At 44.9% G+C, this 15,099-nt stretch overlaps 1 protein-coding gene across 2 annotated transcripts; it reads right to left on the bottom strand.

Moving 5' to 3' along the window:
• Positions 1–4,319: 4,319 nt before the first annotated feature.
• On the bottom strand, positions 4,320–14,742 carry LOC137521348 (parathymosin-like). Of its 2 annotated transcripts, none has more exons than XM_068240480.1 (5): positions 14,555–14,742; positions 12,249–12,341; positions 11,196–11,259; positions 9,992–10,089; positions 4,320–4,815 (listed from the first exon to the last, which is right to left on the bottom strand). In XM_068240480.1, exons 1-5 carry the CDS (start codon positions 14,603–14,605, stop codon positions 4,747–4,749), a joined length of 375 nt encoding a protein of 124 aa, XP_068096581.1. In that variant the 5' UTR covers positions 14,606–14,742; the 3' UTR covers positions 4,320–4,746. The 2 variants fall into 2 exon arrangements, with proteins under 2 accessions (XP_068096581.1, XP_068096580.1); XM_068240479.1 differs by lacking the exon at positions 14,555–14,742 and adding an exon at positions 13,563–13,842.
• Between the last annotated feature and the right edge of the window lie 357 nt (positions 14,743–15,099).

Below are 15,099 nucleotides of genomic sequence, written 5' to 3'. Positions count from 1 at the left end.
GATGTAACCTGCTATGCTTGCCAGGATTGTGAGAGACCAATCAGTTCACCTAAGTACAGCCAGTCACAACTGGCATCTACAACTGCTTTGTAATGACTTCTGTAGTCTAAAATATCAGTGCTGTGTGAAGGGATTCATTCTCAATGTGAGGCAAGAATCTAGCATGTACTTTTCAGTTGGTTTTAAATGCTTCTCTGCGAAACATTTGTATTTTAAGTGTCATATAATGTAATGCCAATTTATACATGTACACCACTATCCATTCACTTACTAGCATAATGTATGCATACAGGCCTCAAACGACTCAGTTTTTCTCTTCCTTTAGGCCTTTTTCACAGTAGGACGTTGCGGTTTGATGCAACGTTAAAGTCGCAACGCAAATTACAGCGTAATGCCCCCAAAAAGTCGCACAGCAATAAACGTTTTTTAAAATAAAAACGAACACTTACCTGGTGCTTCTACCAGCCCCCTGAAGCTGTAATGTCCCACCCCGTCCGCCTACGATCCTCGGTTCCTCGCCGCCGGTCCTGGTAATATATTCGTCTAACAACACAAATATTGCCCTCTCCCGCACATATCATCGGGAGCTTACTGCGCAGGACGAAGTTTTCTTGTACTGCGCCTGCGCAGTAAGCTCCCAATGGCGCACAGACTCAACCGTGCAGCGGGTCTCAGATGCCGATCGGACCGGCGGCGGAGAATGGCGGATCGTTGGAGGACTTGTGGGACATTACAGCTTCAGGGGGCTGGTAGAAGCCCCAGGTAAGTGTCCGTTTTTATATTAAAAAAAAACCCCAAAGAACTCCTTTAAATCCTAAAAGCTGTTCTATTAAGTGCAGACACAGTGACTTAAAGAGGCATTGTAGTGACAGAATGCAGTAAATCAGGATAAGGCCTGGAACCCACTGCAAACCGCAAACGCTAAACGCAACCGCTAGCGTTTTGTCTGAGCGGTTTGCAAGCTGATTCATGCGAGTTTTCGGTCGCGTTTTGCAACAGTGTATTTTTTTCCTCAACGGTTGTGTAGCGTTTTGCGTTTTTATCCTGATTGGTCCTGTGAATAATTTTTAATTTTGTTACAGTGTGCTGAACCGCAAAACGCTAGCAGAACCGCTCAGTTTAGGTTTTGCTGAGCGTTTCTGCTAGCGTTTCAATACTTTGCATTGAAGCGCTAACGCTCCCAAAATGCTGCATGTCCTGCGTTTGCGTTTCTGAGAAACGCAAACGCTCCTGTGGAAGTTGCCCCATCCATTAACATTAGCCCAGCGTTTTGGCAAACTGCTAGCGTATCGCAGTGCTGCCAAAACGCTGCCAAAAGCGCTCCTGTGGGTTCCAGCCCTATCTGCTTTTATGGTAGAAACACTTCTATATTACTGCTTTATGTAGTCTCAGCCTCCCAGAACACTCTGGAAGACTAGGAATTTTCGCAGAGCTGCACCCCACAGTACTAAAGATGTCACCACCTGTGATAAATTTCAAAATGTAGATCAAGGTGAGGAAAGATTTTACATTGGGCAAACACTGACTAAATTTACTGAGTATTGTAAAAAAAAAAAAAAAAAAAAAAAAAAAAAAAAAAAAAAGCAATTTTATTGTTATTTTCAGTAGTTTCTGTTCCCAGTATATGCACTGCTGTACACATTTCAGCAACATGTATAGTTTGCAAAACGCGAGAAGGGCTTCTACTGTTCCAATCATATGAGCTGCGCAATTGCACTACTGCATTTTTGAAAATTGCAGTGTTGACCCATTCACTATGGGATCAGCAGTGCAGATGGCATACAATGCCATCTGCACTAATTGATGTGAACAAGGCCTTACTCCTACCAAGCTGCAGCAATGAGTCATGCAACAGCTGCTTCACTAATGCTGAGAATACACCATGAATTAGTTTTGTAGGCAGATATTTTGATTGGTCAATGATTAGTCAATGTAACCCTTAAAAACAGGATTGTGTAGGTAAACTCTCATACTACATGGAATGTTGTAGAATTGGCCAATCGAGAGCACCTAAAAGAAGCCAGAGCTCTTAATTTAGTTATTTTTTTATTTATAAAGTGCCAACATATTACACGTTAAGCCTGGTACACACATCCAATTTTACCACTTCCATGTAGTTTAAGAGCTCACCTAAACAATCTGTTCATTGGCCCTCATACTACATAGAAGCGGTATTATTGGCCAGCGATTGGACAATTAAAATTATATGTGTATATAGCAAGAAGATTGAACCATCCGGCACTACATATCAAAGTTAAGCATATTTGTCATTTATTGTATCCATTCATCTGGTCAAACAGACAGGTCCATTAGTTTCATACATGCAATGACATACCCTTACTGTTCCTAGCTGTGGGGTAGTGTGGGAGCAGCGGTCCGCCTGACAGCTGTTTTCGCTCTAAACTGAGCTTCTTCCGAGGCTCCGTGCACGGAGCCTCGGAAGAAGCTCAGCTTAGGGCCCGTTTCCACTATAGCGTTACGAAATCGCCGGCGAATCAACGCAGGCAAATCGCACCCGCATGCGTTTTTTGCCGCGATTTCGCATAGGTAAGGCTGTATGCGATTTTAAACATGTCACTGCCTGTGTGAATTAACATGGGTACCTATGCGAAATCGCGGCAAAAAACGCATGGGGAAAACGCATGCGATTTCCCTATTAAATACATTGCGTGCGATTCGCCTGCATTCCACACGCAGGCGAATTCTGAGGCCCCTACCCTGCAGATTTTTTCTGCACAGAAAAACGTGCGGGGAAACGCACAAGTGGAAACGGTCCCATCCACTTGTACTGACTGTGCGAATCCGCATGCGTTGCCCGCATGCGGATTCGCGATAGTGGAAACGGGCCCTTAGAGCGAAACAGCTGTCAGGCGGACCGCTGCTCCCACACTACCCCACAGCTAGGAACAGTAAGGGCTCGTTTCCACTGTTGCGACGCGATTTCGCCGGCATTCCGACGCTTGTAAAAACGTTTTTACCCGCGATTTCGCATGGCAGGGTGCCATGCGAAATTAACCATGACACTGCCAGGGCAAAATAACATTGAAAAAGGTGCAAAATCGCGGGTAAAAACGCATGTAACAAACACATGCGTTTTTACTATTAAATACATTAGCAGCAATTCGCACGGATTCCCGACGCAGGCGAATTCGCTGGGTCCCACCGTGCAGATTTGGCCCGCCGCCAAATCGCTCCCGCACGCCGCACATGTGGAAACAGCCCCGGCCACTTCAGTGTAACAAGCGAATCCGCATCTCGTCGCCGCATGCGGATTCGCTATGGTGGAAACGAGCCCTAAGGGTATGTCATTGCATGTATGAAACTAATGGACCTGTCTGTTTGACCAGATGAATGGATACAATAAATGACAAATATGCTTAACTTTGATATGTAGTGCCGGATGGTTCAATCTTCTTGCTATATGTACATTTGATGTTTGCTTCAGCATCCCGAGCACACAGGAGGCAAATACCCCGATTCCTCTTGATTGAATTGCCTCCAAGCTAATCCCACGACCGCAGTGCCAGTCTGCTTCTTTTTTCTTTACTTTTGAAAAAAACAAATTATATGTGTGTACCAGGATTAAGCCAATTATACCAATTCCATGTAGCAGGAGGGTCACAGATTTCCGAATACTATAAGCAGATTGTGTAGGTTAACTCTCATAATACATGGAGATGGTAAAATTGGTCAGAGATTTGCCAATCAAAATGGAAGGTGTGTACGAGGCTTTAAAGTTGCATACACAGCCAGTTTTGATGTAACTGTTTCCATGTAATATGAGGGCCAACACAATATACTATGAACAGAATGTGTAGGTGAGCTCTCATACTACATGGAAGTGGTAAATTGGATGTGTGTGCCAGGCTTAGGAGTTCCTGTACCTGTGGGAAAAGTATCTCCAATGATAAGTCACTTTGGATTCTGGACATCACACCAAATCACCTGTGCAAGTTGAACTACCTAGGAAGTAGAATGCTGACTAGGAGCCTCATACACAAACATTTACAGAAGCAAAGAAAGTAGACTTTTTTTTTTTATAAAAGAAATTTATTTATAGTACTTAACCTGAATATACAAAGTAGTGGTCAAGCATCAACTAATGAGGTATACAGTTTTTATAACCTAGCCATAAACCATGACTGCCTATGCCTCAAAAATCTCTGCCATACACACTTTGATAGCACATTAGGATACAGAGAAAAATTTACACGTTGATCCTTGCGTTTTTCAAACTCTGCTTGCACCACAACTATATACCAAACAGCAACAACCTTGAGTCCAAAGATCTATACAGAATGCCCAGATTTCCCTTCTGGCGATACAAGACCCATATCTTTGGCCTTCATTGCATATGAATGTTCTATTCTAAACACCTTTATATTACAAGAAGGCAGCTTCACTCAAGAATACACATGGCTGTACTATCATGAAAGACATGTGCTTCAAAGATGGACAGAAAAAAAGCAAAGCTATACCACCACTTATAAACATTAAAAAAAAAAAAAGTTAAGATCTTTTTTTTATTGTAGCAATCAACCAGTACAAACAAGCACCAATAAATAACATTTTACAAAAACCTTAGCTATCTTGGCTGTGTGATGTTACAGGTCCTCTAGTGCATGTGGGTTTACAGTATATAAAAGTCATTCTGTAAAATGTACAGATATAAAGCACGTTCTCTACAATTTAAAGTCAACCATGTCACTTAAGCTATAAAATGTCTGGAAAGGATGGGTGAGGGGATTAGGCGGATTCTTTCACTTCTGTGGAATCTCCATTCTCTGTTTTCTGTTTTTTAGTTTCAGATTTCTCCTGGAAGCAAATAAGACATGAGTTATAATCAGGTATCTTTACTTTCATAGCAAAACCACCAATACATTAAAACAGAGTAACCAAGCAGCTTAGGGTGACCCAAACTACTAGGCATGTATAGGGGGATGAAAGGAACCAAAAAGCCCTCCTACTAAAAAAGCAAAGCTTGGTGTAATTGCCTTCTTAAAACAGAAGGAAATTTGCAATAATTCAGTTATAAATGAACATTTGTGGTTACCCACAATGCACACCTACTAAATATGCAAATTATCCCTTTCCGCCCTTGTTATACATACAGCCTTATCAATCCCTGCCATGTACTGATGAGGACCAAAAGTCCGAAACAGGCTGTCTACATGTGGGTTTGGTATGGATGTGTAAAACTTAAAGCTATAGGCTTGCTATAAACCAGCGGTTCTGGATGCTTGCTTGGCTTAACAAGGGCGGAAAGGGATAATTTGCATATTTAGTAGGTGTGCATTGTGGGTAACCACAAATGTTCATTTATAACTGAATTATTGCAAATTTCCTTCTGTTTTAAGAAGGCAATTACACCAAACATTAAAACAGAAGTCTTATTTAAAGTCCATTCTGAAGTTGACCATACACTATGTGATGTTTGTAATAAGGAGACCAATAAAATAAAACAATCCCTTCAAAATGTTAAATATTCAAGGAACAGAGCCATTATTTTTACCAATCGGGTGGGAGTAGTGTGGGGTCAACATCTAAAGTTCTACATGGCAATCGGTCAGCATCAAACAAGTGGTATTGGTATTAAGCTCAATCTACACGATACGATTCTTTGTGCGATTTGATTAAGATTCTATTTACAATCCGATTAAATTACACATGTCCGATCGGGATTTGATTTGCCATTGCAAAACAATGGCAAATCGAATCCCAATCGGATATGTCGGATTTAATAGGATCGCAAATAGTCGTAATCGAATCGCACAAAGAACCGTATCGTGTAGATGGTACTTTAGGTATTTAGGTCTTTTGCACACTACATGCGATTGTAATTCCAATTGGCGATTTTGACCTGATGTTACATTGCCTTTTCCGCTCGAGTGACCTCCGGTCCCCGCCGTGGGTTAGTTTAGTTTTTGGCCCCCAACAATGCATACTCTTTGCATTCCTGCCGTCAAGTGTGTCCTGTGCAGGTGCAAGCGTACTGCGCCAGCGCATGACGGCAAAGAAAAGTACGCGTTGCTGAAAACGAAACTAATCCGCAGCAGGGACCGGAGGACACAGGACAGCTGCAGGGGGCTTGAGGAAGCCCCAGGTAAATGAAACTTTTTTCCCCAGGGTTAAGGTTCACTTTAAACAGATTACTGCAAAAAGCTAATCAAGACCAAGTATCAAGTAAAATGATTTCTATTTCAAGTCAGGGAGATAGTTTGCTGCAAGGCAGTGTATAAGGATGTCCATACTGCACATGCACTAGTGCAGTTTGTGCAGGCGCAGTAGAACAAAGGTGCTCTGACATGGCTTTTCACACAAGCGTTTTGTTCTACTGGGCCTGCATAGACCGGGCTCTGCATGTGCAATAGCAGCCAATCTTCTCTACCACCATGGTCGTACACTGAAGCAAACAAGGGACCCAACGTTTGAATGGCATGATGTGAAAGATATAGGAAGCCTCTGGACTATCTAGAGACCCCCCCCCCCCCCCCCAAAAAAAAAAAAGATTTCAAAAATACTTGTGAACGTAAATAAATAAACTTACTGCAGGTTAGATACAAAGTAGGGAGGCCAAAGTAAAATGAAAGCTCTGGAAACAACAGTGCCTCCCCAGTCCATTGTGCCTGTGCAGTGTCCCTTTGAAGGCAATTGACCTAACAGGCTGCCCAAGTAGTGCTAAAGACCCAGTCAGTTGCATAAATGGGGGACAGCACAGAAAGGAAGGGACAAACCAGGATGGCTCTATGGTATCCAGAGCCTTCCCTCATGTATTACATTAGCCAGCAATTTTGCTAGTAACAGATCAATGTGTTGCTCCATGACAACTGTTAGACAGCCAGCAGCTGCATTTTTAGTTACATGAAGCTTGCTGACATATACCAACAGTTCAAGCTTTTCCTACTTGTAATGTTTCTGGCCTTAAGAGAGAGTACTCACTGAAATTAATTAAAACTACTCTAACCAAGTCCACAGTTAAGTGTGCAGAAAGCAGTTTGAAAGTGGCTTTGGAGTACTTTATTATATAAAATGAATTATTTGTAGGTATTCCATTTGTTAATGTCACAGGGAAGACTTAATTGCAAAGGATATGCACTGACATACACCATCAGATATATTTCAATACCAGGTAAAAAATATTATATGACGACAGGTATCAATTGTTCACATGAATCCTGCAGTACACCGATGAATGTTCCATCAGGTGTTAGCAGTCCATTAACGGAATGTCGATTCAATCATTAATAGCCTTGTACTGCTGCATGCAGACAGCATCCCAAGAAAAAAACCACAACAAAACACAGCCTTTCCTAAAAGGACTTATATTTTTAACAAATCTTCATTAGATTTTTTTCTTGCCTTTAACATCTGATCTATTAAAAATCTCCCAACAGTGTATGGTGGCTTTAACCTGCTGAGCGGTCTGGACGAGCTCAGCTCGTCCAACACCGCCAGAGGCTGCCGCTCAGGCCCTGCTGGGCCGATTTACATCAAATAAAAAGCAGCACACGCAGCCGGCACTTTGCCAGCCGCGTGTGCTGCCTGATCGCCGCCGCTCTGCGGCGATTCGCCGCGAGCAGCGGCGAAAGAGGGCCCCCCTAGCCGCCTGAGCCCTGCGCAGCCGGAACAAAAAGTTCCGGCCAGCGCTAAGGGCTGGATCGGAGGCGGCTGACGTCAGGACGTCGATGACGTCACTCCGCTCGTCGCTATGGCGACGATATAAGCAAAACAAGGAAGGCCGCTCATTGCGGCCTTCCTTGTTTATTCTGGGCGCCGGAGGCGATCGGAAGATCGCCTCCGGAGCGCCCTCTAGTGGGCTTTCATGCAGCCAACTTTCAGTTGGCTGCATGAAATAGTTTTTTTTTTATTTAAAAAAAACCCTCCCGCAGCCACCCTGGCGATTTAATCAGAACGCCAGGGTGGTTAAAGGGGCCCTGAGCGGTACATAAAATCGAAATTTGGACTTACCTGGGGCTTCCTCTAGCATCCTCTTCTTCCCTCTCCTCTGGGATGCTGGTGGCTCCAGTAATCGGTGGCTCTCAGGTGAAGTCACACATGTGCACCTGTCTCCTTATCACGCTGGTCTTCGTAAGCCTCCTATGCGGTTCAGTCTTTAAAGAACCGCGCAGGACACTTAAGGTGACCGGAGTGTTGACACAACAGAGGCGCAACTTTGCCCGAGAGTAGCAGATTACCGGAGCCGTCAGTGTCCAGCGGAGAGGAAAGAGGATGCCAGAGGAACTTGCGTGGTTTCAGTTTTCGGCCATTATAATTTTTAAATAATGCAAACTACTGTAATTAAAATCTACGTAATTTATTTGCCCATTTGTACCGGTTATTACACCATTTAAATGATGTCCCTATCACAATGTCTGGCACCGATATTTTATTAGGAAATAAAGATGCATTTTTTCAGTTTTGCATCCATCACTAATAAAAAGCCGATAATTTATAAAGTAACAGTATTATACCCTCTTGACATACATATTAAAAAAGTTCAGTTCCTAAGAAAACAATTTATGTATTTTTTATAATTGTAAATTTATTTTATTTTTTACAAAAAAAAAAAATAAATGTTGGCAACTGTTGGGGAGTGTGGGAGGTAAGGGGTAATTTAAAATGTAAAAACAGGTCTTTGCATTTAAAAAAAATGCTTTTAGATGTAGTTTTACTATTTGGCCACAAGATGGCCTCAGTCTTTTTTTTATACGTCCTGTAAGCGAAATATGTATGCTTGCAGGAAGTGTACGGAGGATGGGAAACTTTTATTTATTAATTAGAATGATCGTGCAGCTTCTCATAAAAGGCACCGATCATTGCTAAGGGGACTTAGATCAATGATTAGGAATTGCTTTCCCATTCATTGATCTCCTGGCAGGCAGATGGCAACATGAACGAGCGCACAAATAAGCGGGAGCACGTACAGCAGTGGTAGCAGCGGGAGTACGTATATTTACTCCCCTGGGCGGTTAAATGAAGTCTGCAGGGGAGTAGATATACTGTACTGAAGCTGTTAAGTGGTTAAGGCTAGGTTCATGTTTGTCAGTTGCACAGTGAACCTAGCCTTGGTAAAAAAAAGTGTCATTACAACAGAAAAGTCTCCATGTGTTGTAACTGATAAGACATTTTTACTGCAATGCAGTGGAACAAGGGCTTTTTTTTTTTAGTATTTTGAGTTAGACCATCAGGTGGAGCTCTAAATAAATGGTTTCCTATATTTGTACATACAAAATAGAACTGTATGAGCGGTGAGATGGGCTGGAGGAAGCCCCAGTTAAAAAGAACCCGAGGTGGCATTGCATTATGCTAGTGGGGCACAGAGGCTGGTTGGGCACACTAACACCAGCCTCTGTTGCCCCATCGTGTGCCTCAAAGACCCCCCTGCTCGCCACTATACCCCCGCAGTGCTGGCGACACGCAGCGTGTCGCTAGCACAATGTTTACCCTAGCGCTGTCTGTCAGCGCCGCTCCGCCGCCACCCGCGTCCCTTCCCTCCCGCTGATTGGAGGGAAGGGACGAGGGCGGGTAGCGGCGATGCGGAGGAGGCGTCGGAGCGGCGCTGACAGACAGCGCTAGGGTAAACATTGTGCTGTCGACGTGCTGCGTGTCGCCAGCACTGCGGGGAGTATAGCGGCGAGCAGGGGGGTCTTTGAGGCACACGATGGGGCAACAGAGGCTGGTGTTAGTGTGCCCAACCAGCCTCTGTGCCCCAGTAACATAATGCAATGCCACCTCGGGTTCTCTTTAAAGTCCAAATTTCGATTTGATCTACCGCTAAGGGTCCCTTTAAGGCTAGGTTCATGTTGGTCAGTTGCACAGTGAACCTATCCAACATAGAACTGTATGAGCAGTGAGAGGACATGCAGAATTATTCTGCAACGCAGCTGAGCACTAGGAACTAGCCCTAAATAAGAATTTTCACAGCTTTTTTAAGGTAGCCATGATGTATCTACAATAGATTGTTTTTGCCAACAAAATACATGTTGCTTACCTCATCCTCTGCTGGACGTTTTACAGGATGACCATCTGATTCTGTCTCTTCTCCTTCCTCCTCCTCTTCTTCTTCTTCTCCTTCACCCTCTCCTTCTCCTGGAGAAAATTGTGGAACGTTACCAAGTTATTCTATGCATCACTCTGATGCTGTTACGCAAAATTAAAAACAAAAAAAAAAAAAACCACGACAACGACTTTCTATATAAGATATAGTTTGTGAATCAGTCTTCTAACTCTGGGAAAGGGTATCTTAAAGCGGACCTGAACTCTTGCACAGGGCAGAAAGAAAACATAGAAATACACCCTGTATGTATTTAGAGTTTAGCTTGTTTAATTCACCTCCATCTGTGACTAAACATAAGTTGTAATTTGATCCCTAAGCTGTGTCAGCTCCTGCCATGGCAGAGATCCAATTGGTAAACAGGATGTTAATGGGTCTGCTTCCATGAAAGCAGGAAGTAGACACACTGCAAATGTATTGCAGTATTTGTATCAGCTGTAACAACAAAATGTTTTTCTTTAGAGGTTATTATGCTGTTGTGAATCTTTTAAAGGAAAGGTTCAGGGAGGGTGGGCAAAAAATAAAAATCAAATTCCACTTACCTGGGGCTTCCTCCAGCCCGTGGCAGGCAGGAGGTGCCCTCGCCGCCGCTCCGCAGGCTCCCGGTGGTCTCCGGTGGCGCGCCCGACCTGGCCAGGCCGGCTGCCAGGTCGGGCTCTTCTGCGCTCCAAGGCCCGGAACTTCTGCGTCCCACGCCGGCGCTCTGACGTCATCGGACGTCCTCCGTGCTCTACTGCGCATGCGCAGTAGTTCTGCGCATGCGCAGTAGAGCCCGGAGGACGTCCGATGACGTCAGAGCGCCGGCGTGGGACACAGAAGTTCCGGGCCTTGGAGCGCAGAAGAGCCCGACCTGGCAGCCGGCCTGGCCAGGTCGGGCGCGCCACCGGAGACCACCGGGAGCCTGCGGAGCGGCGGCGAGGGCACCTCCTGCCTGCCACGGGCTGGAGGAAGCCCCAGGTAAGTGGAATTTGATTTTTATTTTTTACCCACCCTCCCTGAACCTTCCCTTTAAAGCAGAAAGAAAGTTCTGAGTTCAGGTCCGCTTTAACAGGTTCAGCCTCAAAGTTAGTATATGGTACACAAGTTTCCAATATTTACTTTCCAAAACATTTCCTTAAAAGAGCAGTTGTACACAAATTACCTTCATCCTCCTCCTCTTCGGGATCTTCTGCATTCTTTTCTTTATGCTTTGCACCGTTCTCTTCCTGGAAAGAGGAACACAAAATGTACTGAGTAACCACTGCCAAGGCTGCTACACCTATACACAGTGGCTGGATAGTGTAATGGTTAAGGGCTCTGCCTCTGACACAGGAGACCTGGGTTCGAATCTCGGCTCTGCCTGTTCAGTAAGCCTGCACCTATTCAGTAGGAGATCTTGGGCAAGTCTCCCTAACACTTCTACTGCCTATAGAGCGCATCCTAGTGGCTGCAGCTCTGGCGCTTTGAGTCCGCCAGGAGAAAAGTGCGATATAAATGTTCTGTGTTTGTTTGTATACACAGAGGTTATTTTCTCTGAATGAAGCTTGCAGGGTTTACTGACTAAAGCATGAAAAACAAAAAGGCTTCTGATGAAAGCTAGCTACATGTTTTATATTTGAATTCTAAATGTAAAATTATAAACTTTATGCTACATTGTACTACCAAAACAATCCCGTCAAATTGCATTCTTCATTGTGTTAGTACCCACACTACAGTTGTTGCCAAAATTACACAAGCAAAACTGCACAATCACATTGTAACAAGGGAGGCGTGACAAACTCCGGTGGTGTATCTAAGCTTTTCCTGATCAGTAAGGAGACATTGGGCAACACTTCCTCACACTGCTACTGCCTACAGAGTGCACCCTAGTGGCTGCAGCTATGGCGCTTTGAGTCCACCAGGAGAAAAGGTGCAATATGAATGTTGTCTTTATCCAAACATGTCAATATATAGAAAATGTAGCTACATTGTAATGTCTGCTTGCAATGTTTATCAGCCACTAATAACTGTCAACCTTCATTTTACAAGCCTACAAGTTACATAGCTAGAGATGACAGCACAAGTAGTACACTATAACTGTATGTACTGTCTCATAAATGGCAAGAGCTCAACAGGTTGCTACATAAACACTGCAGCTGAGCAAAAGCAAGAGAAAACAGTTTAACGTAACACATAAGATTCTTCAAATTAATAAAGATGGTAAAGAAATACGTACAGTCCCATTGGCTGGAGCATCACCACTTCCATTTTCTGTTTTCTCCTTCTCCTTCTCCTCTACAACTTCTTTCTCTTTCTTTTCTTTAAGATCCTACCATAAAAAAAATATATATTATATATTAAACGTGAGCATGAATACATAAAATGAGATCTTCTATATGAAATACAAGTATAATATATATATATATATATATATATATATATATATATATATAGAGAGAGAGAGAGAGAGAGAGAGAGAGAGAGAGAGAGAGAGAGAGAGAGAGAGAGAGAGAGAGAGAGAGAGAGAGAGAGAGAGAGAGAGAGAGAGAGAGAGAGAGAGAGAGAGAGAGAGAGAGAGAGAGAGAGAGAGAGAGAGAGAGAGAGAGAGAGAGAGATATATATATATATATATATATATATATATATATATATATAGATATATATATATAGATATATATATATATATATATATATACATATATATATATATATCACCATGTAATCATGTGTTGAAGGCACTATAACAGAATCATTTACAGGCCTAAATTTCATGGCATGTGAAATGTAACTAAATCTTGTCATGTGGTTTTAAGTAGACAAAATAAAGAGCACATTAAAACATATTATTATTTACATAATAATGTTACCAATCCTAAAATAAAAACAAAACAAAAAAATAATAATTTTGTTGTCTTTTCTAGTCATGAATTGATTGCAAGCCAATTGAAGGCTATTCTTCATTTTCTCACTTTTACAACTGAAATTCACTACCATACAATCAATGCAACATGTGGAACCAGTTATACAACTAATGCATTATAATGTGAAATACCTGGACAATGAAACACAGGCAGTGATAGAACAGAGGAGACAGCCGCAGAGCAAAGCGGGGGAAGGGCGGAGGAAACCTGAACATCTGCCAGATGAATGCGCGCCCCCGACCGTTCTCCCCCTCCCACCCACTGAGGCGAACGCGCAGCAAGACAAAAGACGGCCAGGCTCCTCGCGCTGCCACCTGGTGTGCTGAGATGTGCGCGCGACCAGCTCAGAGCTCCGCCCACCCACCAATCGCTCCCGCCTCCTTCCCGCCGATTCCCTCCTCGATGCGTTTGAACTCGACACCAGAATAGAAAGAGGAAAAAGGAGGGAGAGGGTTGGCCGGTCGCCAGCGCAGGTGGCAGCAGCTCTCTGAGGAGAGAGATGAGGGAAAACATCGTGCGCTATAAATAAATGGGCTCCGCGCTGAGGGGCGCCTCGGTAACCCTTTCAGTAACAAAAGAAGCACCCCAATGCCATTTCTGGACATAGCCGATCATAGAAGCCCTCTAACCTGTCGGCTTGTGTATCCCCGGCGGTGCGGAGACGTGATCTCCTGCACTGTCCGGTCCCCTCCATACTCCGCCTCCCGCGCTCGCCTGGAGGAGCCGTCCCCAGTGTCGCTGCAGCGGCTGTACACCTCAGCGACGGCCGTATGGGAAAAGCCGAGCGTCTTCACCGTCTGGGAGATGCTCAGTCCAGCCCGGCGAGCCCCGTCTATCATTCCCTGCTGGAAGTCTGTCAGGTCCCCCATGTACAGTGAGCCCTTTCAGGTGTCTCACACCTAATAAAATGCTCACGATGGGCGCCCTCTAGCTGCGGGGGAGGCGGGTTTCCATTATTCTGGCCAATGAAAAATACGACTCGTAACGTCACATTCAGTTTCCCGGGGTAACCAGCGGCCAAATCCATTCCATCGCCGGACACGACCTCCCTATGCAGCGACGGCGGAACGGACCCGCGCCGGTATACTGAGCATGCGCAAATGGGCTTTTAGTATGCCTCAATAATAGGCATAAATCGATAACACACCGGGACAGCCAGAGAAAAGCGCGGGAGAAGCGGCCAGGTGCGCGCACAGGTGACCAATCAGAACACACGCAACAGCTCCTCAGGCGCAGCAGCCAGGTGACCTGCGGAGGCGAGTTACCTCAGGAGAGAGCCGGGGACACAGAACAATACCAGCTCTGCCGCAAGGGACGTTCATGCTGGACAAAATGATCACCTCAGTCATGACATCGGGACAATACTGTACTAAGGGCTGCAAGTCCGCCGCTTCGACTTCCCGGGACTTTCCTGAGAGAAGAGAGCTCGCCCGTGTCTCCCCCGCTGCTGCCCCCCACAGCCCTCCGACTGCCAATAGCAACGCCGCTGAGAGGAATGGGGAACCTGCTTTCTCCGCCGCCTCCGCGCACCTGAGGCAGCGCAACAAAGACCTGCGGCTAACAATGGAAACAACGCGTGACAGGAGCGCACACAGAGGATGTTCTGCACGCTGTGCCGTACCTTAGTGACGGGGACTTCAGTGGTGGTGGTATCAACGTCGGTGTCTGCCATGTTTCTTGGAAGTTTTGTGGATGAAAACGAAGAAATGACAAAGAGGAGGAGGTGAGAGACGAGTAAGCGACACGAACGTGTGGAGAGGAATGAAACAACTGGACCACAGAACGACAATTAAATACGAACAGAGCTTGGGCGGGAACTCACAAGCTCAGTCTCTTCTGATTGGTCGGCGTGGGCCCACTGCTTTGTCCTGGTTGGAGGTGTTGGCTGTCCATAAATGCCCTTTAGCCGGCCCCCGTTCAGTTGCCTAGGTGATGAGGGTATGATTGGTTAGTAAGGAAGGGGAAAATTCCCCGCCCAGAATGTAAATGATGTCCCTTTTCAGTTGGAAAAAGGATGCTGCTCCGCTTCTATTGGTGGGCAGGGAGGTTGGCTGAATGGCATGGCCCGCCCTCCGCAGGTCATCATCTGGAAGATTGTTACTGGCTGGTACCACAGCACCGTCCTGCTTCCATTTCTCCGCTCCTTATTGGCTGCTGGCCGAGTGT

Source organism: Hyperolius riggenbachi, chromosome 6 (assembly GCF_040937935.1).
Source record: "Hyperolius riggenbachi isolate aHypRig1 chromosome 6, aHypRig1.pri, whole genome shotgun sequence".
In the NCBI taxonomy this organism is placed as follows: domain Eukaryota; kingdom Metazoa; phylum Chordata; class Amphibia; order Anura; family Hyperoliidae; genus Hyperolius; species Hyperolius riggenbachi.
Note: the sequence above shows the minus strand (reverse complement) of the source record. Positions and strands in the feature narration are given on the sequence as shown.